Genomic DNA, 24,357 nt, shown 5'->3' on the forward strand with positions numbered 1-24,357 from the left:
ATATATGCCACTGTGTGTTTGCTGACATCGTGCAGAGCTCAGTGCAGCTGTGAGGAGAGCAGGGGAGGAAGAGAGGGAGAGGAGGGGAAGGAGGTGGAGTGAGCGTCAGGCAGCAAGCAAGAAAAAAGGAGGGAGAAATGTGGAGGAGGGGCTTCATCGAGGGCGAAAGAGGTTATAAGAGATTGTGAGAAAAACGAGAGAGAGAGAGACTGACTGTGTGTGTGTGTGTGAGGGAGGAAGATGCTGTTGCCAGGGAACAACGCTGAAATAGAAACGTCTGTCTTCTCAAGCTCGGAGGAGGACAGAAACTCATTTAATGATGGATGCTAAATGGACTGAGGAAAACAGGTGATCCTGACTCGGAGACGCTTGAAAGAATCAAAGAGAAGGTAGGCAGTTGTGATTACATAACCATCATAACACAGCGCCCATACGGCTGACATCATCACAGCAGGATTAAAGCCTGGGGTGGGGGCATTAGTGTTGGTGAGGGGAGGAGGCAGAGGGGGATTCGGTCGAGAGGAGCCGAAGTAAATACGAGGCCGAGAGCAAGAGAGTGATCATTATGAGACGAGCTGAAAGCACAGGGTGAGGATTATCTTTTGTCCAAAAAGCCACACAGGATCTGAGCGGCAGAGGACACAGAAAAGATGAGAGCAGGATGGTGTCTGCTGCATGGTGACTCTGACTCTCCTCATCACTCTCCTCTCTGCAGAAGGACACGACTTTTCTCTCAGCCTCCATTCGCAGCATCCGTAAACAAGAACAAGTGAACAGCAGCCCAGGTTCTGAGCACAGTGGTGTCCCACCTGCAGATGTAAACAGGGATGACCATCACTCAGCAGCTGTAAGGAGGAGGAGGAAGACAGGAAGCATCTGAAAGCAAAACAGGGAAGCTTTCAACATAGTGAAGAGGGAGTCATTGTAGTTGCAGCATGTGAGTACCTTGTCCTTAGATTTTCTAGTTCCAGCTGAATAATGTCTGATTCCTTAGGGCACAGAGGCAAAGAGGATATTCACTGTTATGTTTTGTTCTGCTGTTGTCTGTGATTCAATTTTCCAAGACTGTATTTGTTGGGTGAAAAACGCTGACAGTCATGACAGAATAGCTTCCCTGCTTTCATACTCAGTTTAAGGCCATGAAAACTGTAATTTTCTCAGCTTTTGAATAAGAGCAGTGAGACCCATATGATATAATATAAGTTACTCTTTTGTAATTTCACATTAAATATTTCATTATTGCTTTCCTTGTGGTTTGAAGTGAAGAGGACTACAAAAAAGGAAAAGAGGATGTTTTAGATCAAAATCTGATGACAGTTTTAGGGTTATTTGGTCACTGGCAATCAAATCTGATCAAACTACAGAGTCACTTCTCTGATGAGGCAGGCTGGCTGAGGTTTAAAGTGTCAAATTCAATTACTTAGTACCAAAAGATGTTTATTACTTTGTTGCCTTTTAAGTCATTCATGTGTTGTTAAGAATATTGAAAGTGTTTTTCCTTTTTGCATCATTGCCCTCTTGCCTGTAGATAACAGTCGTTGAGGAAAAGAAAGCTGCACTTGTGCATCGTGATATCTGTGTTACCTTTCATCCTCAGTAGATCTGTTGGTGCTTTTCTCCAAAGCCTTGTAAATGTTGTCGTAACACAGAGGAGGAAAGAATACTTTGATGCTTTTTCAAGTGGAAACTCCACTGCTTCCCTCAGTTACATTTACTGTATATCATAGAAATAGTATTTTTCAGGAAAATGATGTGGTAAAAAAAAAAAATGCATATTTAGGGTCTGTATGTTTGCAACAAGTTTGTGTTCAATCTGTGACAGAATTTTTGGGTAAGCAGGTTTGGTAAGCACAATCCAGTCACTAAGTCAGGAGACAGTGTTGGGAGAATGAAGACAGCTCTGCCATCTGGACACAAATCCCTACCAAACACGTGCTGCTGCAACATTACTTTCTGTCCATCAATCATCAGTTCACTGTATGAGCAGCTGAGCCTTAGAAAGAGACATTTGCATAAACCAACCACACACACTGATCATGTGAATCTCTTACTCTGAGAACAGAGGAAGGCAACGTGTGATTCAGCCTGAAGGGTCTTAATTAAAGTGCTGTTTAAGGAATTCCTCATAATGTTTCCATCAAACTCCAGAGTGTCAACAGTATCTCTTTTATCTATTATTGAAAACCCAATCACAGCACAGCAGTACCCGCAGCCTGCAGCTGGAGGGCTTGTGTCCCTTTTAGCCCACATTTGCTGTTATTTTCCATATGGGCAGGTTGTAGCACATCAGTGCCGCCTCAGTGGACAAATGGACTGCGGTAACGTCTGCTATAGCATGAGCTCTGGCTGGGACAGTGACGTAGGAAGCACACTCATCCCCACAATGTACTTGCAAGACACAAGACTTGCACATGATGTTCACTCTGTGCATGACTTATCCTTGATTGTTTTATTTCTGTCTTTCCCTGAGGATCAGGGGGAAGGAAGTCCAGTGTGATATGTGGAATTCTTATTATTGTGACTTGACTGTGCAGTAATTACCCATAGCTAAATTTCACCTGAGTGCTTGAAACTTGCAGATGTGTTCAGTGTTGTAGAACTCAACTCATGTTAGTCAGAAAAAGATGAACTTTTAGGAAAGAAAACACATCTACACATGTTGCTGACTTTCAGATTTTAACCACAACTCATAAAACATAAAAGTTGTCTCTCCTCTCTTATTTACATACTCCCAAAATGTTGTATATAATTTTTTTCAAATGAAAAATACAATACAAAAAATGTATTCATCCCCGAAGAGAAATTCAACAAATATAAATATATATTCAATAAATATAAATATTATATAAAAATAAATATTTTAATAAACAATGGTATAAACTTAAGCAGACGAGGCTATAGAGGGGTTTTTTGTTTTTTTTCTGCCCCTGGCATGGAACAAATGCAATGAAATTCCACATTTCCCATAAAGCAAATTCATAGTCTATACTGAATTTAAAAATTCAGTCCTTTCTGTCTGATGACTGTCCACATCTCTCTCCACACCTTCAGTTTGTAGCAAAGGCTCGATGAGCTTAAAATACATAGCTGATCTGCTGTCACTTTTTGAACCATCTCGAGCTCTGAGGTCATCAGGTACTGGTCTGCTTTCAGTCCCTACAGTTAGAACTAAACATGGTGAAGCAGCATTTACTTATTATGCTCCACATATCTGGAACAAACTCCCTGAAAGCTGTAGGTCTGCTCCAACTCTCACTTCTATTAAATCACAGCTCAAAACTTTTCTGTTTGCCAATGCTTTCCTATGATAGCTTAATTGAAATTGTTTTAAATGCAAATTGTAATTTTATTTTTTAATATATTTCTAATTTTCCTGTTCTTTTCTATGTTTTATTATATTCATCATTTCAATTGTCTTTTTATGATTGTCTGAATGTTTCCAATGTTTTTAATGTTTTAGTGTAAAGCACATTGAGTTGCCTTTGTGTATGAAATGTACTATACAAATACAGCTGCCTTGCCTTGCCTTGCCTTAAAATCTCACATCAAAAGCCAGATAATCCCGATGAAATTATCAGTGTTCCATAAAATGGGTGGAGCTCCTCCTCTAATACAACTACAGTCACCGTATGTTTTAACACTTGACTTCCTATTGCATGGCTTGATGAATGATTTCCACTGTTTGTTAACAACACAGTGAGCTGAGGCCCATCCTCCCCAGCAGAGGATGGGTACAGCAGAAGCCACTTTACGCATGGACAGCATGGAGGTGAAGGACGAGTGGCAAGATGAGGACTTCCCCAGGTACGTATTTGTCTGCGAATGAGTGAAATGCTGTGTTTGTGTGTGCAGTGTCTCCGATTTGTGCACAGACTTTGACAAACAGCTCAAGCTTTGATGGAAAGTCAGTCACGTGTCTGTGTGTCGAAGGCTAAAGGGAAGCAGGTGTGTGCTTTCCGGGATGTAGTCATTAGGTGTTACGTGATGAGGTTGTATCATGTCTGAACAAAATAGCAGCTAGCAAAGAGAGGAGAGGAGAAGACATAGACGTCATAGTGCTCAGAAACGTAGCCAGACACCCACTCTTTATACTGGCACAGATCATTTTTACAGCAGAGGAGACAAGTTTTTGAAAAATGAGCAGAGAAAGTGCTGTAGCTTCTGCAAGAACAGTCAGTATACTCACAACACATTTCCATACAGTGTATTACATAACACTGTGTTTAATATCTGCTTACACCAATAGAGTACAAAGTGACATGGAAATGGTAGGTTTAACTGCTGCCCAGAATCACTGGTGCATGTCTCTCATGTTCATAAATGAGCTAACAAGGTCAAAAATATCCCAGGATGAAACTACAATAATTCACATGGTGGAATTAGGTAAGTGAAGTGGAATAATTGAGAGAGGGAGAAAAAGATGACATTTCATGTTAAATTTAGTATTTTGCTTTTATTTTACCCTAATCCCAACCCTGTATTCCTGTTTCTTCAAAACTACTTTGAATATAGTGGCAGACAGTTTAACCTGGAGCAACATTTCAGAAAGCTTTTACTCTTCAAATTGTTTTCCCCTCCCTGCTGTTGGTGCTGTCCTTGCCTTACCTTTACAGAGCTACTGACAACATAATAACAGCAATTATCCCAGCAGCTCCATCAGCTGGCTCATACTTGTGGTGTTACAGGGTGTGTTAGCTTGTCTGTGTTAATGTCTGTGTCCTTCACTCTCTGCATATGTGTGTGTTGGTACGAATGCTATCGACTGTAATCTCGCACTCCCGTCCCCCACTTCTGAGGGTTCAGCTGTCTCATTATAATGTCAGAGGGGAGCTGGTAATTACTGATGTTGCTTTCTCCAACAACAGATATTGTTTCCAAAGGCATAATGTAGTTAGATCACAATAGAGCTTCTCTAAAAACAATGGACAAAGCAAGATTGCAGCAATGACTGCTCATACTTTATAGTTGATCTGTTTGTTTGTTTTTTTTTATCATAGCAAATTATTTTAACTGTTACGCTTTAGTTGCAGCTATAAGACAAGCAAAACAATCATTAACTTGGTGTCTGGAAAACATCAGGCCAAGGAGAAGCTATATGTGTGTCAGTTAATTTCTGATTTATCATTGTATTATGCTGTATATTTCTGTTTGTCTCTGTAGGCCGCTACCAGAAGATGGAGATATTGATTCATGTGGCCTCACTGACAACAGAAGCAGTAAGTGGAATAAACAAACAGCATTACGTTTGATTTTTTTTCTTTTTACTACATACTGTATCTGAACTTTCTTGACCTGCTCTTTTAGATCCTCCAACCAGTCTGAATGTGGGGGAGTCCATGACCCAGCGTAAGCGTCGCACACTTGTTGCCCCTGACATGAACCTGTCTCTGGACCAGAGTGAAGGCTCAGTGCTCTCTGATGACTTCCTGGAAACTCCCGACGACCTGGACATCAATGTTGATGACATTGAGACTCCTGATGAGACCGACTCTCTGGAGTTCATCAACAACGGCAATGAGCTGGAGTGGGAAGGTCGGTCAGACATCAAATGTTAATGGCAACAGTTAAAACCAGTACTGAAGAACTTTAAAGGTCCATGGAAGCATGTCAGAATTCATTTGAGAAGTACATAGTTTCCTTCCTCATACGTTATCTCCCTTTGGCTGCCTTTACACATATAGCTGCCAACTGTCAACTAAAACTAAAAGCTTTAAATTTAATCAATGAATGTCCTTATAAACAATTGGCTTGAAAGGCAAGGCTGCATTTTTGGTCTTTTTACAGCTGTTAAGGGCATTTTATACAATATTGTCTTTTGTCTTTCTCTAATAGATCTAGTTAAACAATAACACTATAATATTCTGAAATGACTAGAGAGCAAATTAAATACCTATCTTTCACAGCCAGCTAAAGCTAGCATATGTTAATCTTGTCAATGGTGTTTATTGCAGGGATTTTGTGTAATAGATGACTAAACATTGCTAAGAATTCCTTTTATTTTGTCCATAACCTGAAAGTACAGTCTGCTAGCATTACAGTTTAATTAATGGGTAGAATTCAGGAAGCTGTGCTGAATAATCATGGTCAAGGTTGCATTTTTTTTTCCTTTTCACAATGTTTCATTATGTCGATTCTGCTTGGTGTCACTGGCAGTGAATCATGTTAACATTTTACAGTAGACAGTGAAGAAAAGTTTCAGTTCTCTGACTATAATCTGCCTCATGCCGATTTAATGTGATTTCTTAAATGTAAAAACAAAAGCGAAGAGAAAGGTTACACAATCTGAGCAGGAACTCTGTGGTATCCCCTTGTTTTCAGATGACACTCCTGTTGCCACTGCTAAGCGTCTTCCAGGTGAAAGCGAGGAGGAGAGAGACTCGACTGGTCGTCTGTGGCGAACAGTGATCATCGGTGACCAGGAGCAACGGATTGACATGCAGGTCATCAGACCGTACCTGAGGGTGGTCACACATGGAGGTTAGTCAGAGAGTGTGTGAGTTCATTCAAAATGGCTTCAAAAGAAAGCAAACTGACCACTTTTAATTCTGAGAAGTACACCAAGTAAAGGAGAGTACATACACAAAACAATAAAAAGTATTTATGTTCTGATACATTTAAGTGCACAGCCTGCATTTGTGCTTGCTCAATATTTACTCAACCTTTAAGCCTCTGAAGCAGCATCAGACCATCGAAGAATATTAGACCCCAGCATCCACTCACAACAAGAATGCATAGATATTTATTTTCACTTCAAAAAGCAATACTTTGATAAGAAAATTCAATTGATGACTTGACTTGCTGATATCATAACTTGCCACTACCTTTGCACTAAATGTGTCTTGCTTCCTCTCAGGTTACTATGGTGAGGGTTTGAATGCCATCATTGTGTTTGCAGCCTGCCATCTGCCTGACAGCAGCTGTGAGGACTACACTTACATCATGGAGAATCTCTTCCTGTAAGATTTTTTTTTTTTTAATTTCTTAAGGGATTACTTTACAGTACCAGGCTTCAGTAGGATCCTACTTTATTTCATATCATCTCTGAATAATTTATCAAAGGACATCCATTCATTCATTATATATACGCGCTTTATTCTATCAAAGGACATTAGAGGAGAAAATGTTTCTGCTTAACATGGATGTCAAACCATGTTTTATATTACTACTAATATTAAATGAACAATGAGTCAGTGTAACCCTCATCATTTTGTCTTGAATTATTTGAAATCAAAAATTAATTGTCGTTGAAATTAAGTATCTTCATTTTTTTGTGCTTCAGTCATGAAGTTTCAATAGATGTGAGTTTGTTATGTTGTCAGGTATGTTGTAAGCAGCCTGGAGCTGCTGGTGGCAGAAGACTACATGATTATTTACCTGAATGGAGCAACTCCTCGCAGGAAGATGCCTGGCATCAGCTGGCTGAAGAGATGCTACCAGATGATCGACAGGAAGTAAGACAAACAGTGTCAGAATAGTGTGCAGATGTGATAGAAATGAGAAGAAAAATTAAGAATGCGAATGATGTTGTTATTGCTAAAGATTAAGATAATGGCGATAAATGGGAATTCATCATGTTAAAAATGTTCAACAATGATCATATATATTGTCTGAATGTCTCCTGCAGGTTGAGAAAGAATCTAAAGTGTCTCATTATCGCTCACCCAACATGGTTCATCCGCACTGTCCTGGCAATCTCAAGACCTTTCATCAGGTGAGAACATATTTATGGTCCACCAGTGCATTTACTGACTGTCCAATCATCTCTCTTAGCATGTCCAAGAAATAGAAGGAAGACCTTAAGTAAATAATAGCAGTGTACAGCAGATTTAGTATACATTTCAAGACATCACAAACATAAAGGTGTAGCTGGTGCATAATTACAGAATAAGCACTGTGTTATATGATATAGACATATGTTTTTAGACGTGATCATATGTGACAATAATTGCATGTTGGAATTGTTTACTGCAGTGTGAAGTTCATGGATAAGATCCGTTATGTTCAAACATTGGAGGAACTCAGCCAGATTATCCCTATGGAGCATGTGCAGATCCCTGAGTGCGTGCTGCAGTAAGTACTTTCAGCCACTAAGGGACGCTGCTGAGACACGGCACCAGTCTATCTCAGCTTTGTGCATTGCCAGTTTACAGTTATAACACCCAGACAGAATTCTCACCATATGATGGAGTAAAACCTCAGCCAAACAGTGCAAAAGGATGATTTGTTAGGAGTTAGATTTGGTGTTTTTTAGCTTTTATTTAAATGTACAGTTCTCAGTGTGTACTTCCTTGGGCTTGGGTAACTAAAACAGTGGAATATTGATATGTGTAATATTGCTCTAATGTATGGTGGGGAGCCAAAAAAAAACAAAAAACTAATGTAGTCATGACAGTAGATTCCTGTAGCCAGCAGCTGAAAACTCATATTAGTGTTCATACTGATTTTAAAGCAAACTGTAGGTGGCTGTACCTTCACATTCAGTGGCTGTAGGACGTTCTGGGAAGAGCTGCAGTGAATATCTAAACACATTAAACAGAGCCAACAGCAGACATAATCTGTGTCTCATTTTTTACATATGATTTACAGTTGGTAACTTATGAAGTATGTTGATGTAATGTGATTTTTTATTCCTGTTTTTTAAAGGTATGATGATGAGAAGATTAGAGCACAAAGGGAAAGGTAAGCAGTTGATTTTCCTCAGATTTTGTGTTTAAACAAGTGATAATGAACACAATTTTGCCTATTTCTTCATAAAAATATTAAGGCTTCCCTGTCATACTTACAGACTTGAACAGGAGCGGCAGCAGACTAACTCAATGCTCCCTAAAGAAAGGTGACCTCACTTTGCAGTACATACACTTCAGTGCAATATGCAAGATATCTGACCTCTTTTATTATACAATAAACTTATAGCTGGTAGAAAACTGAAAGTAGATCACTTTTGCTCAGTACCATAGTTAATTATTTTAGTTATTCATTACTATCACAGTAACACATGCATATAATTTGGCAACAGAGAGTACAACCTAATATGGGCTAGATTACCAAGCAAAATATTTTTATTTGCTCTTTGCTTAACGTTAATATGTTGTTTCCAGGCCAAAGTCAATGATAGCAGAGGTTGGTCGTGACATCTGACATTAAGGTAAGAGGTCTCATTCATTGAACTCTCCAGGCTGGTTTGTAATGTCAGCCCTCTGTAACTAATCTCTGACATACAGGGAAATGTTCTCTTCTGTGCATATGCTTATATGTGCAAAAGAGACACGATACAGTAAATCAGATGCTGGACGAAGGCCTGTCTGGAGTCTTGGGTCACTGACCAAATGTCCAAAGGGCCAGCGCTCAGTTCAGGGACACCAAGATCCAAATTACAGTATCCTATTGACCCAGACCTCAAGCAAGTACAGTAAAAAAATCACTTCTGTACATTTAGTTCTTTTTTAATGGTTATTTGAGCCATCTGAGAAATCAAGAGAAGATTCTGATTCTTTAATTACAATCATTCATTGGTTTCATCTTGAAAAGAGAAACGGCATCACCTGAACATGAACCCGACATGCACTGTTGTCAGATTGCTGTCAGTCCTCCGGAGCATCTTCACTTTTGCCAAGTCATGTTTCAGCTCTTTAAATTCAGACTGTACGTGAATTCGGGAAATGTTAGCTGATCCTCAAACAACCCCCCATGTTACATAAAGCACAGCTGCACGTCTCTTCAAGCTTGCCTGCACATAACCAATCAATTCTATTTTGTGCTACGAAGATGTTCTAGCAAATTGATCTGCGCCTCAGAGCCTGACATGAAATCGGGGGAAATACCCGCCATGGCCGGTCTGGGTTCATTAGGGTGGGAGAAGGGGGTTATTTAAGAACCCCAACCCCCCGCAGTGTTCCGTGCTGCTGACCGTTCCTATCGGCCCTCATATATCAAAAGAGCTGTCAGCCGGAGTACTGGCTGACATCCCAGGAATGGACACAGCCACCGTCCCCTAACCAAATGCCAGCAGAGGAAGCAGAGAAAAATGAATAGGCAAACCTGATATGTGTCAAGTTGGATTGGTTTCCATTTAGTGCTTGCCTACTGACACACTGCCAGATTTAAATACTATATTTGTGAATTGATTATGTCAGACAGTTTAAGTGTCAGGATATAGGTGCCAGAGACAGAGAGAGAATTAAACTTTCTGTGTTTGCATTACAGAGCTTTATGTTGAAGAGGCAGTGGGGAACATCCATTCATTAAACAGGAGCCAACATCACACAACATTAAATCCCCTGAATGGATCTGTTAGCTGCAGGACAATCATTCCTCAGTATTTCTATTATTTTCAGTGACATGCTTGCTTCTAATAACTTAAAGTCCGTTTACACCAAAACAGGACATCTTATTGCTAAATTGAAAAATATCTGCATGTCAGGTCGAGCTTTATCTACAGCATGACTTCTATATGAATGAAAAGTAAAGGACTTGTATGAACTCTGGAGCATCTGCTGATGGAGTTGGAAACATGTACATACTTGTAATATATATTATGAGCAAGGGATTTGCACAGGAATGGCATGGGCATTGTTTGGTTTTATGGATATTTGCTGAAAATAATGTATGATGATGTTGTTCTTCGTAAACCTACAGTAGATGTTACTGTTAATGCAAAAGTGTGTTACAGTTTTCAGATTTTCCAGAGTGGAATATGCAGGTGGCATGCTTGTTTATATCCTTCCTGTCTTTGTTACATGTTTTTGTCAGTTTAAAAAAAAAAGTACTTTCACATGACGGGAATTGTACATTGTTCCAAATGAAATAACATATATTTAAAGAGAGTCAAATGAAATGCTAAAAGTGTTATTTATGAAAATGTGCCATTTACTGTTTGTTAAAAAACAACAACAAAGAAATAAATGAGTGAAACTAAATGAGCTTTGTCATGCTTATTCACCTCCTGCATTCAGCTTTGACTCCTAAAACTGAACAAGTGACTTGAAAGGACAGCTTTGCCCATTTACAATACATTACAGCTTTTACCTTCATGTTTTTATTGCCTCTGTCTGTGTTCCACTTTGGTCCAGAATGTGTTTGACAGTTGAGTTATTAAGGGGCACAATTATGATCTATGAGTGTGTTGGCCAAGTCAGTTGATTCTCTTTGTGTCATCTGACTGTCCTGTGCTGTTCTTTATGGGAGTCATTTGGACTTAATACCCTTGAAGTGACCCCTCTTTATTTTATTATGTAATGTTACTGTGATCACAACGTATTAGCACTGGACATAATCCATAGTAAACTATACTTTATTCCCTAACATTTCTACTGATATCTTTTATGATGTAATATGCAAAGTCAGTCATTTGAACAATTAACCCTGTGAATCCCAAACAGTTTGTTTGTTTTGTTTATCTGTGTCCTTTTTCCTCACTGTGGGCTCATTTTTGCACCTCTATGGAAACAATACAACTATGGCCAGATGTAGAGAAAAGTCTTTAACTTATGTCATAAATCATATAAAATATGAATAAAAACTATTTCTTTGACCATTTATTTTACAAAAAGTGCTCACAGTTGTTAGCAACACTTGAGAAAAAAGGCGATTCCACATACTATAAATATTTCACTGCTTACGTTTTTTGTCATACTAATCTTCTCTCTGCTCTGTGTAAACACAGCCTGCAGTTAGACTGAAAAGTCCCCGAATCTCCCTTATGTGACTGTTGCTTGCAACTCATGGCTTCCCTGTTGTACTGATGAGTGCAGATTTAATTTTTTTTTTTTTTTTTTTTTACAGATTTCAAGCAAACAATTTATATATTTCATTCTACTTTAAATGAAGTATTTAGAACAAAATGATTTCACTGAAATATTGCAATCTTAAGCTTAGATTTGGTTGAGTTTTCCAGTGGAATGGTATGTCACTGATGAGTAGTTCAATGACTGTTTTTAAAGAAAACTTTAGAGGTTTGGAGGTTCTTTGGTTCTGTTAGGATTTATTATTTTTATTATTATTTCTATTAAACATACTGCTTCCTTAACACTGATTTACACATTGCTTAAGTGCTAATAAAAAGAGTTGTGTTGACCTTTGTAAGACGGGAGGGTCTTGAACATTATCCCACACTATATTAATTGGATAAACCAAAGGTGAATTGACCAGGTCCACTGAGGGCAAATTGCAGCAGCTTACACTCACTACACACCAACGCTTATTGCTGACACACATTCATGCACTTTCTCACACACACTCATTGAAGGCCACTCCATGTCATGAAGACTTCTTGTGAGAACAAAAGCTGCCGTGTTTAAGAACTGACAAAATACTCATGACTGGAGTTGATGTGTCAGCTAGAAGCTGTGATAATACAGTCGTGAAAAAATTAGGACACCCTATGAAAGTCTGTATATTTTATGAAAATATTTGGACATATGAAAATGCAATTTCTGGTGAGAAATAAATTAGGACACCCCACATTTATTCCCACTTAAAATGACTAAAATCACACAGTTGTATCACATCTGGTGCACATGATTAGAACATCATTAGTCAGCATTTGGAGAGAGGCTTGCCCTATTTAAGCTTCAAACATTTAGTTTGGAGTGCTCCTGACTGTTGAAGTAAGAATGAACACTGTCGTGAGATCGAAAGAGCTGCCTGAGGCCATCAGAAAGAAGACTGCAGCAACTTATGAGTCTGGTAAGAGATTTAAAAAGATCTCAAAAGAATTTGAAATCAGCCATTCCACTGTCCGGAAAATAATCTACAAGTGGAGGGCATTCAAAGCAACTGCCAACTTGCCCAGGTCTGGCCGTCCATGCAAGTTCGTCCTGAGAGCAGATTGCAAGATGCTAAAAGAAGTCTCCAAAAACTCTAAACTGTCATCACGGGACTTACAGCAGGCTCTTGCTACTGTTGATGTGAAAGTGCATGCCTCTCCAATCAGAAAGAAACTGCACAATTTTAACTTTCATGGGAGGCATGCAAGAAGGAAACCGTTGCTTTCTAAGAGAAACATGAAGGCCAGACTAAAGTTTGCCAGAGCAAACATAAACAAAGACCAGGACTTCTGGAATAATGTTCTTTGGACAGATGAGTCTAAAATTGAATAATTTGGACACCAGAACAGAGGACATGTTTGGTGTAAACCAAATACAGCATTCCAGGAAAAAAATCTCATACCAACTGTGAAGCATGGAGGTGGAAGTGTCATGGTTTGGGGGAGCTTTGCTGCGGCAGGACCCGGCCAGCTCACCATTACAGAATCCACCATGAATTCTGCCATGTATCAGAGGGTGCCTGAGGATAATGTGCGACTGTCTGTGAAAAAATTAAAGCTGAAGCGGAGCTGGACCCTGCAACATGACAATGACCCAAAACATACCAGTAAATCCACCAAGGACCGGCTGAAAACTAAGAGAGTCGTTGAATTTTGTATTGAGGAGTGGGCCAAACTTTCTTCAGACCGATGTCAGAGACTGGTAGGTGGCTACAAGAAGCGTCTCACTGATGTTATTTCAGCCAAAGGGGGTAACACCAGCTATTAATGGGTAGGGTGTCCTAATTTTTTCCTCAGTTAGAATGTGGATTTTTGTTTAATGAGAAAAAACAAGGATAATCATTGTTGTTTATCTGCAATTAAACCACTTCTTTCCCAGAGATAAATAAAAACAAGATTAGACATCGATATGTGAACATTTCTTAATAAAGAATTGAATATTCAATGGGGTGTCCTAATTTTTTCACATGACTGTATATGACTGAGACAGAAGTCAGCAGTTAATGGAGAAGGGAACAGTACAAAAAGAAACATATGAATCATAATGAACAGTTTTTGACAAATAAGATTGTTGCACATTCCATAAAAAGACTCCGTATACTGTGAATTTCATTCATCCCTGGGAAGATGGCTACAGATTAACATTTTGTTAGCAATAGTCCTCTGAACAGTAATGGTCCTTGATATCAAGCTACTTTCCATAGCAGAATAAACTATTTTAACCGAGAGAAGTTGCTTGTCTTCTAGCTCAGAAAACGAACACACTCAACAGTTCAGACAGAAAAAGATCTTTTTGTCTTGTGACATTGCTTCATTTGATATGTCTCTCTGTCTTTAATAGTATTTGAAATTTGATGAACATGAAAAGTTACCAGTTTAATTTTTGCCCTTTTTGGAAAATAAACTAAATGCTATGTTTACTACTTTCCATGAGTTAAAATGAAAAGATGGATTCCGCTGTCATGTCTGTGCATGAAGTACAGAGCTGAAGACATGTTAGCTTGGCATTATGACTGGAAGCACAGGGAAACAGCTGACCTGACTACAGTGTTCAATCAAACACCTATCAACACCTCTGAAACTGACTGATTAACATATGGGTCCATATACAAGCAAAGTTTCTTAGAGCAGAAATTATTGTAGGTTCTTAACCTTAACATTTAGGTTAGTCAGGTTAATTTGTACTACATATAATAATGTAGGGCCATAGCCATAATATTTCATCTGACCAGTCAGCTGACATTTTACATAATGTTGTAGGGTTATAGCCATAATATTTAAATTACTCAGATAAATTCAAATAAATAATTCTGTAGGGTCCTAACCTTAATATTTAAACTTGTGAGGTAAATTTGTAATGCCAGTCTTATTTCTCTACTGGAAAGCACTTTGGCTCAACATCTATTGTTTAAAATGTGTTATATAAATAAAGGTGACTTGACTGGACTAACTGCCTTCACACTCTCGCTCCATGTTTAACTCACACATATGAGCAAAATCTCAAAATGACAAACTATTTCTTTACACCTGTAAGTGTAGATTGATACTTGCTCTTGGTCATTAACTTGAAAGGTTTAAATGGACAAAAAATACTGGTCAAGTAAAGATGTATCCATTCTGTGATTGTAAGGAGGAAAAAGTATGCGCACCACATGCCTCTCATGTTGGACCACATGCTTTGGTGCCCTACAGTCAGCCAGACCCTATATGGGACCATTATGAATGTTTTACCAGTTTGAAAGATCTTCCGTTTATCTACATTAGATGGCTACAGTCAATCACTTTGTGTTAGCAGATGTCACCTTTCGTTTACGGTTATCCTGGTAATAAAACGTGAATATATGTGAAAGTGTTCTGATAGCTTGGCCTTAAAGCTCACCTCCTTGACGCCTACAGTTACACTGATAAGAGCAGCTATAAAAGAAACTGTCCAAATAGTGTATAAAGAAAATGAATATCCAGAAGTGTGTAACAGTCAGGACTGATAAGTTCAAAGATGTGTTTTACTGTACCTAAGGCTGTGACTTGAGACACCACAGTCACATGGCTGGTTGCCATGTACTCCAGCTGGTTGCATCAGAAATATGCGTGACGCAGCAAGCAGACACAGGCAACTAAATATAGTTCTCCAGGTTTTCACTCATCCATAGCTGTCTAAGCATGGAAATTTTCCCTCAAAAATCCCAAATAACGAGGCTTTGCTCTGTGCCGTGACACAGATGTCTCAGAATATATACACACACACACACACACACACACACACACACACACACACACACACACACACACACGTATATATGTGTGTGTATATATACACACACATATGTGTGTGTGTGTGTGTGTGTGTGTGTGTGTGTGTGTGTGTGTGTGTGTGTGTGTGTGTGTGTGTGTGTGTGTGTATACACACACACACATTTATATTATAGAATGTATATCTTGTATAAAATAAACAAGAGGGCAGCAGCATTGTCACATAACAAGTAAAATTAACAACATTAAAACTTGCTCACATATTACACTTGCACACAGACAGGTTAGACTGTAATGATTATAGATAGACAGACAGACAGACAGATAGATAGATATACAGAATGTATGATAGTACGTGTGTTCATACAGTTTTGTGTTTCACAGCTTAGCCACGTTACAAATTCTTTATTATTCTCTTCATCTTCTAAGGACTCTCTTGGGTGTGGGATTTGTCTTGTGTTTGGTTGGCTAGTGTGCACTGAGCCCCAACAGCAGGTGCAAAATTTAGGATCTACTTTCACACAACTGTGAGGCTCCGTAGTCCTGCTCATGTCATTGGTTCTGTGGACTGTGAAGAGGCAGCTCATTGGTTGCAGAAAAAATGGGCTGATTGGTTTCAGAGGTTGTGACGCTGCAGTCAAATCCTTTAAATGCCCAGCAAAGAGATTGTCTATCAATGAAGTAGTAAAAGGGGGGAACATCTGTGGCAGAGGAGAAGGATAAGGTTTTTATAAGAAGCCTTTGATAGACTGCTTGCTTTGGCTGGGTTCCCTGCTTTTATTTACTGAATTCCAGAGGTGACCAATTTACGAAAGAAGTAAAAATAAAAAATAAAAAAATGAAGATCATCATTGGCATTGGAGGGTAAGTTTTGTTTGGTCTATTCACCTTGCTGTCTAATAAGTGAGACTTGCAAAACCCTGAAGTGTAATCCATATTTATGTGATGTGTTAATTTTAGAGTGACCAACGGTGGGAAAACTACTTTGACAAATAGACTACTAAAGACATTACCCAACTGTTGTGTGGTGCATCAGGATGACTTTTTCAAGGTAAGATGAATTAAAGTATTTTTTTCTTTTTGTTTTTCAGTCACTAGTAATATGTTTACAAGAAAGATACAGTAAAATGTTTATGGTATTATTGTGAAGCTATTGCATTACTGCAAGTATTGTTTTTTTTTTTTTTAGATATTTCATTTGCTACATTAAAGTTGCCCTTGAAGACATTTTGTGCTCAGAAATAACCCACCAGTCTGACCTGCAGATGTCCTGTCATCGCAGTAGCCTAGTAATGCATCTGGCTGATTGTGTCCTGGACAGCCAACGAAAGGACTTTTCCACTTAAAGTCAGACTTTGTTTCAAGATGTTGCAAAATTCTGCAACCCACGTTTTTGAAAGCATTTGGCTTTAAAGAGGCCAGAAGATTTAATTTCAACCACAACCATCTGTTCATGCTACATTCAGGGACAGCAAAGGGTGATTGGCCATCAAACGTCATTTTCATCACATATGTTTTAGTACTTCGAGAAGACAACACAAGTAAAAGAATCTAAAACTCCATTTCAAAAGAGCCTCCGTTTTTTCCTTTAAAGGAAAGAACATTTGAGACAGTTTGCCAGACAAGCCAGAAGCTCCATTTCTCAAAGCTTTCAATCATCAACGTGACGCGACAATAAGCATTACCACCCTTTCGTAGTTTTAACCACTGTAAAAGAAGTTATGTAGGAAACTGTGTCCTAAGGTTTTGGAATCCAAATTTCACAAACGAAATATTGATGATAACTATTAACCACACCTAAAACTGTCACCGTGCGTTCACTTTTGGTGGAGACGAGTCCTTGACTTGTCCTGTCCAGGTGTGATCAGCTCCGACTGGTTACTAGGTTGCAGCAATGTTTTATTGGTGACTGTTATTTCAGAAACCCGATCAAATAGAAGTCGGGGAGGACGGCTTTAGACAGTGGGATGGTAAGAATGGATTTCACGTAGGAAAACCATGCAGTAATGTACTTTTTCTTTCCTGCACATTTCTTTAGTTTGGTAACCAATCAATCCTAAACTTTGTGATACTTTTCAAATATTCTGTGAATGCTACAGACATTCACTAACCGTGACTAATGTGTGTTAAAGCACATTGGTGAGGACTGTTGAGTGAATATGTGGTGAAACCTGTTCTTCTCTGTCCTCTCCTTGTTCTGTATCAGTGATCACCGCTCTGGACATGGAGGCTATGATCAGCACTGTCAAAGGCTGGCAGGAGAACCCTGTCAAGTTTGCCCGCTCACACGGCATCAGTCTGTCACCTGAAGCTGAGGAATCCAACTCAGAGGATAAGGGGGTCCACATTCTCATTGTGGAGGGATTTCTCATCTACAACTACAAGTGGGTCGCTGTTCATCTTGCTCGTTATTCTACACAGGCTCTAAGATGCATCACATGAGCCTCTTGACATCTGAAGCTTTTCACTAATCTGAGCTCTGGTTCCTCTGTGCAGGCCTTTTATTGACGTCTATGACAAATGTTTCTACATTTCCATTCCTTATGAGGAGTGCAAAAGGAGGAGAAGGTAACAAGCTCTTGGAGTAATTCTGACAGATTTCACTAAAAAGTTAGACACTCTGGTACTAACTATAATAATACTTCTTGTGTCTCCTCAGTACAAGGACATACACAGTCCCTGACCCCCCCGGCCTGTTCGATGGCCACGTCTGGCCCATGTACTTGAAACACAGAAAAGAGATGGAGGACAACTGTGACAGAATAGGTCTGTAAATTTAAAAAGCTAAATTCTCTTCTACAAAGTCAACCATAACTGCTAACCATCTACTTTAAATGACTGTCATTCACTTCTCATTTGTCTGTTTCTGAACAGAGTACCTTGATGGAATGACATCAAAGGAGGATATCTACAACAAAGTGTACGAAAGTGTTCAGAACTGTCTACTGAACCAATTATAGGTAAATTAAAAATAACACCTTCTGCATACTGACAGATTACTGACAATTGTTTGATTCAATGTATGTAACATTCTTCTCTCTGTCTCTCTACAGCAGGATTGGGCTTACAGCGGATTTGTGTATAGACTTGTAAATATCATTCTGAATGATTGTGTAACACCAGTTCTGTTCTTCTAGCCTGATTTGTAAATAGGAAATCATGTAACTTATTAAGAACTAATGGCAGAAGTGTTGTGTTTTGTATGATCCTGTGTAACTTTTTCTAAAAGATAAGCCACCTCTGGACTGCCCAGTGTGTAACACCTGTAACAGAACTGATCTCTGATCTTGTTGTACGTTAAAGTATAAAATGCCCACTGGGAGGAAGGATTTGTGTCTCACAACTCAAAGAAATGACTCAATCCACTTTGCGTTTCCTGTTTTTCTTACTATACAAGATTCATAAACCACATAGACACAAATACGGTATATAGAGGATGACTGATAACATCCTGCAGCTCTTGAATGAGCCTCTTTATCACAGAGATTAGATTTAGTGCTTTTGCAGTCATAACAGCAGCTGGAGGAAAAGAGAGAATGATTTGCAGTGAACATAAAGGGAAAAGATAAAAGAGAAGTGATTCAATCCAACAGCTGCGTAACTGTCATCTCAAACACTGGGAAGCATTTTTTAAAGTTATCTATTGCTTTAAAGAAAGAGGAAATAAACAGGTGCACTTACATTGACAAAGAGTGATAATACACTAATATATTTGTATAAAGCACTTTCCTATTGCAATTAAAGACAATTTATCTCTCATCATCCATTTGATTGCCTGGAAGTGAATCATTTGTTTCGCATACTATCTTCTTTAACATAATCATCTAGAACTATTATATCTATATTTAAATATTCACTGTGCTGGCTTTTAATCCATTCAATAGCTATACCCACTTTATCCTGTAAAACATTGATACTCAGCTTATTATTCCAATGACAGGAGGCTCAGGGTCAGTAGTATTTTTCAGATATCATGAATAAACATTAAAATACTCATAACTCAACTTTGTTTTAAATTATTTATTTTCAAATGGACTGAGTAATGGTATAAGGACATTATTGAATAGTTACTATATAAACAAGAAAATCTATGAATTAGTTTATTGTCATTGTGGATTAAATGTAAGATGCAATGTAAAAAAATTGTTCTAGTTATGTCCTGAAATTCATTTAAAAAAATCAATGCTAGAGGAAACCTTGGTTTGTTTTGTGTGTCACCTTAAGTTATAATCTTCCAAGAGAGAAACGCTGAGTATGATGAACAACTTCTTTTACTGCTGTTCAACTCCAGCATGGCAGACTCACATCAAGTGTATTCATGGATGAGCTAAGAAAAAAAGCCTGAGGAACACGCAACAGGACATGAAGCCCCCTCTGGAACTTTTATGGAAATAAACTGCATGACCTTTCTGTAAACCCGACAGGGAAAATTATCTTTTCACTTGCATCCACACAGGGAGGTCAGAGTGAGCTCCAGAATGTTCTGCATATGTCTTGCTGAAGAGCAAAGCTAAAACCAAAGCCTTGGCTGCCTCGTGCTCAGGTGATGACTGAAGTATGCTGTGCTAACAACACAACATGTCCAGTAACAATTGATAACCTCTCTATGTCCTTGTCTGCAGCACAGCAAAATAAAGGCGCAAAATCCCCATTTTATTTATTTTCAGTTTCTGGCATCAATTTCAACAAGACATGGAGTGAGAGTACTTGTGCTTAGCATTGGTGGTTGAATAGCTCTCCAAAAGTCATTTAAAAGTCACCCACACTGCTCGACCATCAGCCTCAGCTGAGAGCAGCATATATTCAATTTAACTGATATTTTAAAATCAAAAACCTATTGAACATAAAGGCTGTAATTTCTAGCTGCAGCTGAAGACATGGAATCACTTTTGACCCATAAAAGAAATGACTTGTGTGGGACAAACACTGATGACTAAGATGTTTAAAGGTTTATACTCCCAGAATACACAGTATCATCTATAAACATTTGGTGACACAGACTTTTTTGTGAATTTTCCCTTGTGATCACATACATAACCTCGCTCAGAGTACAGAGGGTGTGTCGGGGGACTGGGAGTCTTGTGATGCGTTTCTGGGAGTCTTTACGTGCCAACAGTTGGAGTGTAACTGCTCTGTTAGTTTATATTTAGGCTAAGTGCTTGAGGTGTCAGGGGAATATATTTAACAAGTATACAGCCAATTACTGATTACCCCTCACCCTCTGAAGCCTCCACAGCCTGGTCAGACTGAGGGGCCGGTCCTCCCCCCGGCCGCTGCCCGCTAAACTGAGAGCCTTGTGAGGTGGCAGGCGCTCCCACGTCACCTGCTGCTATGGAAACCCCAAAATGTACAGCCAGGGCATCCATATTAGGGAGGAGAGGCAGTGACACAGGAGATAAGCAGCCGTCATATGCTCCACTGAGCCCCTGTATGAGCGAGTGAGGACCCCTGAGGCATGTGAACAGTTGTGGTTATGCCACTGAATGAATGACAGGAATATTTATGGCAGCCTCACTGAGTCGAACATATGTGAACAACTGTTTTTGTGCAACACTTGACTCTTATACCTGATTTAGCACTTATAAGCAGTCCTAGTATATGAACATGCAATAAATTGTTTCTAATGCACAATAATGTCCTTATAAGCAGGGATACGTTTATTTTAAGTATACTTTAATGTACAGTACAGTTACCTATATTTATTAATACTACAGCATTGAGTCATTTATACTCTGTTAATACACCAGCCTCGGCTTATGGTTCCCCACAGCATGAATTATATTTTCCTGATGAATAAATACATAATTATTTGTTTCTATACTGCTTATAAGTGATGATAAGAAAGACTTAAAGTAAACTGGCACCTCTTTTGGTGATGACTGAACAGACTGGCTGTATGTTTTTTTACAGTTTATATTTTAAAATGGCAGGAGGTGAGCGATTGACTTGACTTGAAAAAGAAAAAAGAAATAAATTACAGTATATCTGCTGCTAAAAAATTTTATCTATCCCCACTCATTAAACGACAAACAAATAATCTGTATTGGATTTTGAAACTCTTTTCCTCTCAAACTACTAAACTACAATTCAAATGTAGTGAGTTGGGATAAAATGTAATTTCAATAATGTAAACATAAGAAGCATGTCATATATTTCAGCAGACTACATTTATTTTCAGCGTTTATCAGCATATCTCTTAAACATTCAATTCTTGATCTTGACATTTATATTGACGTTTAGGTTCAAGGTCATCAGTCTATAAGTCTATTTAGGACTGCTTCAATAGATCACATATTAAATGCTCTCCCTGCTAATATGTCATGTGTAGTAAAATTGAAACGTGAAGATGATAACAGCAGCATGTTGGGGAAACGTGAGTAGAGCTGACTAGCTTCTGGCAAAGGTTAATCAAAGATAAGCAATACACGAGTCACGAGATCTGATAATCTGCACTCCTGTGTGCGTCAAATGTCCAATTATTCAGCTACATTAGTCATTTCTGTTTAGGTTAGACTAAAAAAATCTACTTCATTTGTTTTTGCTTTCAGAAGAAACTATACTAAATATCTACATAACTGCAGAGTTTCATATTTCAAACATTTTTTCAGTATCTCACCTGTGTTGTCTCCCCATGATCTGTGGTAAACCTTCTGGATCTATCATTTTACTCCTCAGAATGGCAGTGTGGGGCCTCAGGGAAAGATAACAGGTATATTCCTTGTAGGAGGGGTTTCTTGTGGTAAAACCATTTTAAGACCATCATCTTCGTTAATTCTCACAAGAAGCAAAGCTGTGAGCAGCCCTGGATACCTAGATTCATGGGATAAGATATATTCAAAGCGTACAAGAATTAGTCTTTCACATGGGGAAAGATCTGTCGCTGCTGTAGGTGTACCATGAAAACAACCAGAAACTGTTTGTTTTATTTCCAAGCACTCCTATTTTACAGTAAAAGATTGCTTTTGTGGCAACATTTTGTTGTGATTTGTTTACTTTCAGGTAAGACACACAAGAAAGGCTTAATTCGACGTTAATACTTACTGGCTAAATTTTGTTGGTTACATGTCCTGCTTGGGAAGTCTTGTGCCAAACCAGTGCTGAGGATCTGTGGCTCTTATAAATCTGGACAGCAGCAGTTAACAGAGCGGGGTGGTGCTGAACTTTGGGAGGGTTCTTTAGCTAAGAATAGAAAAGCAGAGAGGCTTGCTATCCTGTTGCACTATTTGGCAGAGGAAACATACACCACAATAATTCATTTGATTTGAAGTGACAAACTCTGGGGTCTGCATGACTTCTCTATACATTATCTTGGGTTTTTTTTGTGACCCATATCAAGCAAATTCCTTCCCTAACAAAAGAACATTGTCATTAATAACAGTCTTTAGTTGTTATTTATGCTGAAGCCTGAGTCACACAGTGAAGGAAAGTCACTTAGCACGATTTTCTGTATTGTACATAAATATTATCCTGTATTTACTATACATTTAATTTTCTTTAAAAAGGTTTCTATTCTTTTGAATTGCTTTCTAATATTTTTGTATTATTTTATTTCTGGTTTAATATATTAATGCATTATGTGAAAAGTTTTCAGATCAATTCCCTTTCATTTATATAGTACAAATTCACCTCACACTATTACAAATCCTAGGATTCTCTTTGAACAAGATCTTTGGAGATGATAGGGGAATAAAACTCCCTTTTAAAGTTCCTTTCCAGTCATTGAAGAGGTTTTTTTCAATGAAATAATCTCTAACAAGGAACAAATGTTGTTGGTCTTTGGCAGGAAGGGACCTCCGGCAGAACCAGGCTCAGGGAGAGCAGCCATCTGCCTCAACTGGGTGGAGTTAGGATAAAAGAGAGGGAAAAAAATGAGAAAGCAGAGCATTGGATTACCTTTGCGATTAATCTATGCTACACAAATAAACTTACTTTGACCCTGCTTGAGTATTTACATTTTCTACTGGCAATTTTTCAGAAGAAATCAATATATATTTTTTCTTCATTACATTTGTTTGGTAGTTACTTTGTAGAGTAAGATTTCTATTTAAATTATAATTTAGCCCTTACCATTTGATTTTATTTTGAAAGTGAAATAATCTGACATTGCACTAAGAATGTTTTAACTTACTTACTTTTAGTGCAGTTCTCGTTAGTATTTCCATTGTATCATTAGCTTTGTTCTCTGTGACTCTAGTGCAAAACCCTTCTTCCTTCTGTCATTTGTCAAACTAAGAGCACTAAAGTATTAAATTAACATGTTTTTTTCATTTAAATTCATTACTCTATTGCTTAAACAGATTTTGTTGCTTTTTTCCCCATTTTTTTGTCTGTTGTTTTCTTGTTTGTTTTTTTAAAACAACATTCCAACAGTTAATTTGCACCAACTACATCAGTAGTAGCTTAGTACTGCACATTACTGTTTTATTATTACTGATGGGACATGAATGCATCTGTAATCTGTATAAACATCTCTAGCAGCAGATGCCTAAATAAATTTGGAAAAAAGAAACTGCAGAAACTTTCAATACTCGAATGGGTCCTCTCCATGCTGCCACAGACATGCCATCTGAGGAAAACTCACAATTTTCACCATAAATCCTCATCAACGTCTTAGGGCTTATGTCATCACATCTAAGGTGAACTTGGTCAACTGGCTAACAAACATCAAAATGTAAAACATGTAATTTCCTGTGGCCACCAGGTGGCACTATGACTGTGAATGGATATTGGCATCTGGATGTGATCAGGGCAGGACTGATCAAATTGTAGCAAAATGCAATTGGAGCATGTACAAGGTGGTTGGACAGCACTTCCTGTTTCATGGGGAAGCATCAAAATTCCTG

At 38.4% G+C, this 24,357-nt stretch overlaps 2 protein-coding genes and 1 long non-coding RNA gene across 7 annotated transcripts; 2 read left to right on the plus strand and 1 right to left on the minus strand.

Moving 5' to 3' along the window:
• The first annotated feature begins 99 nt into the window (after nt 1–99).
• On the plus strand, nt 100–10,916 carry atcayb (ATCAY kinesin light chain interacting caytaxin b). 2 transcript variants are annotated; one of them, XM_023265621.3, is made up of 14 exons: nt 100–389; nt 716–937; nt 3,698–3,804; nt 5,161–5,216; nt 5,305–5,532; nt 6,319–6,477; nt 6,854–6,956; nt 7,320–7,451; nt 7,625–7,711; nt 7,972–8,070; nt 8,644–8,679; nt 8,786–8,833; nt 9,099–9,145; nt 10,204–10,916. In XM_023265621.3, exons 3-13 carry the CDS (start codon nt 3,728–3,730, stop codon nt 9,136–9,138), a joined length of 1,065 nt encoding a protein of 354 aa, XP_023121389.1. In that variant the 5' UTR covers nt 100–389; nt 716–937; nt 3,698–3,727; the 3' UTR covers nt 9,139–9,145; nt 10,204–10,916. The 2 variants fall into 2 exon arrangements, with proteins under 2 accessions (XP_023121389.1, XP_023121390.1); XM_023265622.3 differs by lacking the exon at nt 100–389 and adding an exon at nt 439–588.
• On the minus strand, nt 4,190–22,699 carry LOC111565525 (uncharacterized). 2 transcript variants are annotated; one of them, XR_008602923.1, is made up of 6 exons: nt 22,556–22,699; nt 22,131–22,324; nt 7,662–7,795; nt 7,375–7,430; nt 6,278–6,455; nt 4,190–5,519 (listed from the first exon to the last, which is right to left on the minus strand). It is a non-coding gene; the product is annotated as an uncharacterized LOC111565525 (long non-coding RNA). The 2 variants fall into 2 exon arrangements; XR_002745913.3 differs by lacking the exon at nt 4,190–5,519 and having other exon boundaries at nt 5,979–6,455.
• LOC111565523 (nicotinamide riboside kinase 2-like) lies at nt 16,183–18,880 on the plus strand. 3 transcript variants are annotated; one of them, XM_023265624.3, is made up of 8 exons: nt 16,183–16,378; nt 16,475–16,565; nt 17,436–17,484; nt 17,721–17,898; nt 18,011–18,082; nt 18,174–18,280; nt 18,389–18,474; nt 18,571–18,880. In XM_023265624.3, exons 1-7 carry the CDS (start codon nt 16,353–16,355, stop codon nt 18,472–18,474), a joined length of 609 nt encoding a protein of 202 aa, XP_023121392.2. In that variant the 5' UTR covers nt 16,183–16,352; the 3' UTR covers nt 18,571–18,880. The 3 variants fall into 3 exon arrangements, with proteins under 3 accessions (XP_023121392.2, XP_054870206.1, XP_023121391.2); XM_023265623.3 differs by having other exon boundaries at nt 16,184–16,378; nt 18,568–18,880; XM_055014231.1 differs by lacking the exon at nt 17,436–17,484 and having other exon boundaries at nt 18,568–18,880.
• Nucleotides 22,700–24,357: the final 1,658 nt, after the last annotated feature.

This window comes from Amphiprion ocellaris, chromosome 10, assembly GCF_022539595.1.
Source record: "Amphiprion ocellaris isolate individual 3 ecotype Okinawa chromosome 10, ASM2253959v1, whole genome shotgun sequence".
Lineage (NCBI taxonomy): Eukaryota > Metazoa > Chordata > Actinopteri > Pomacentridae > Amphiprion > Amphiprion ocellaris.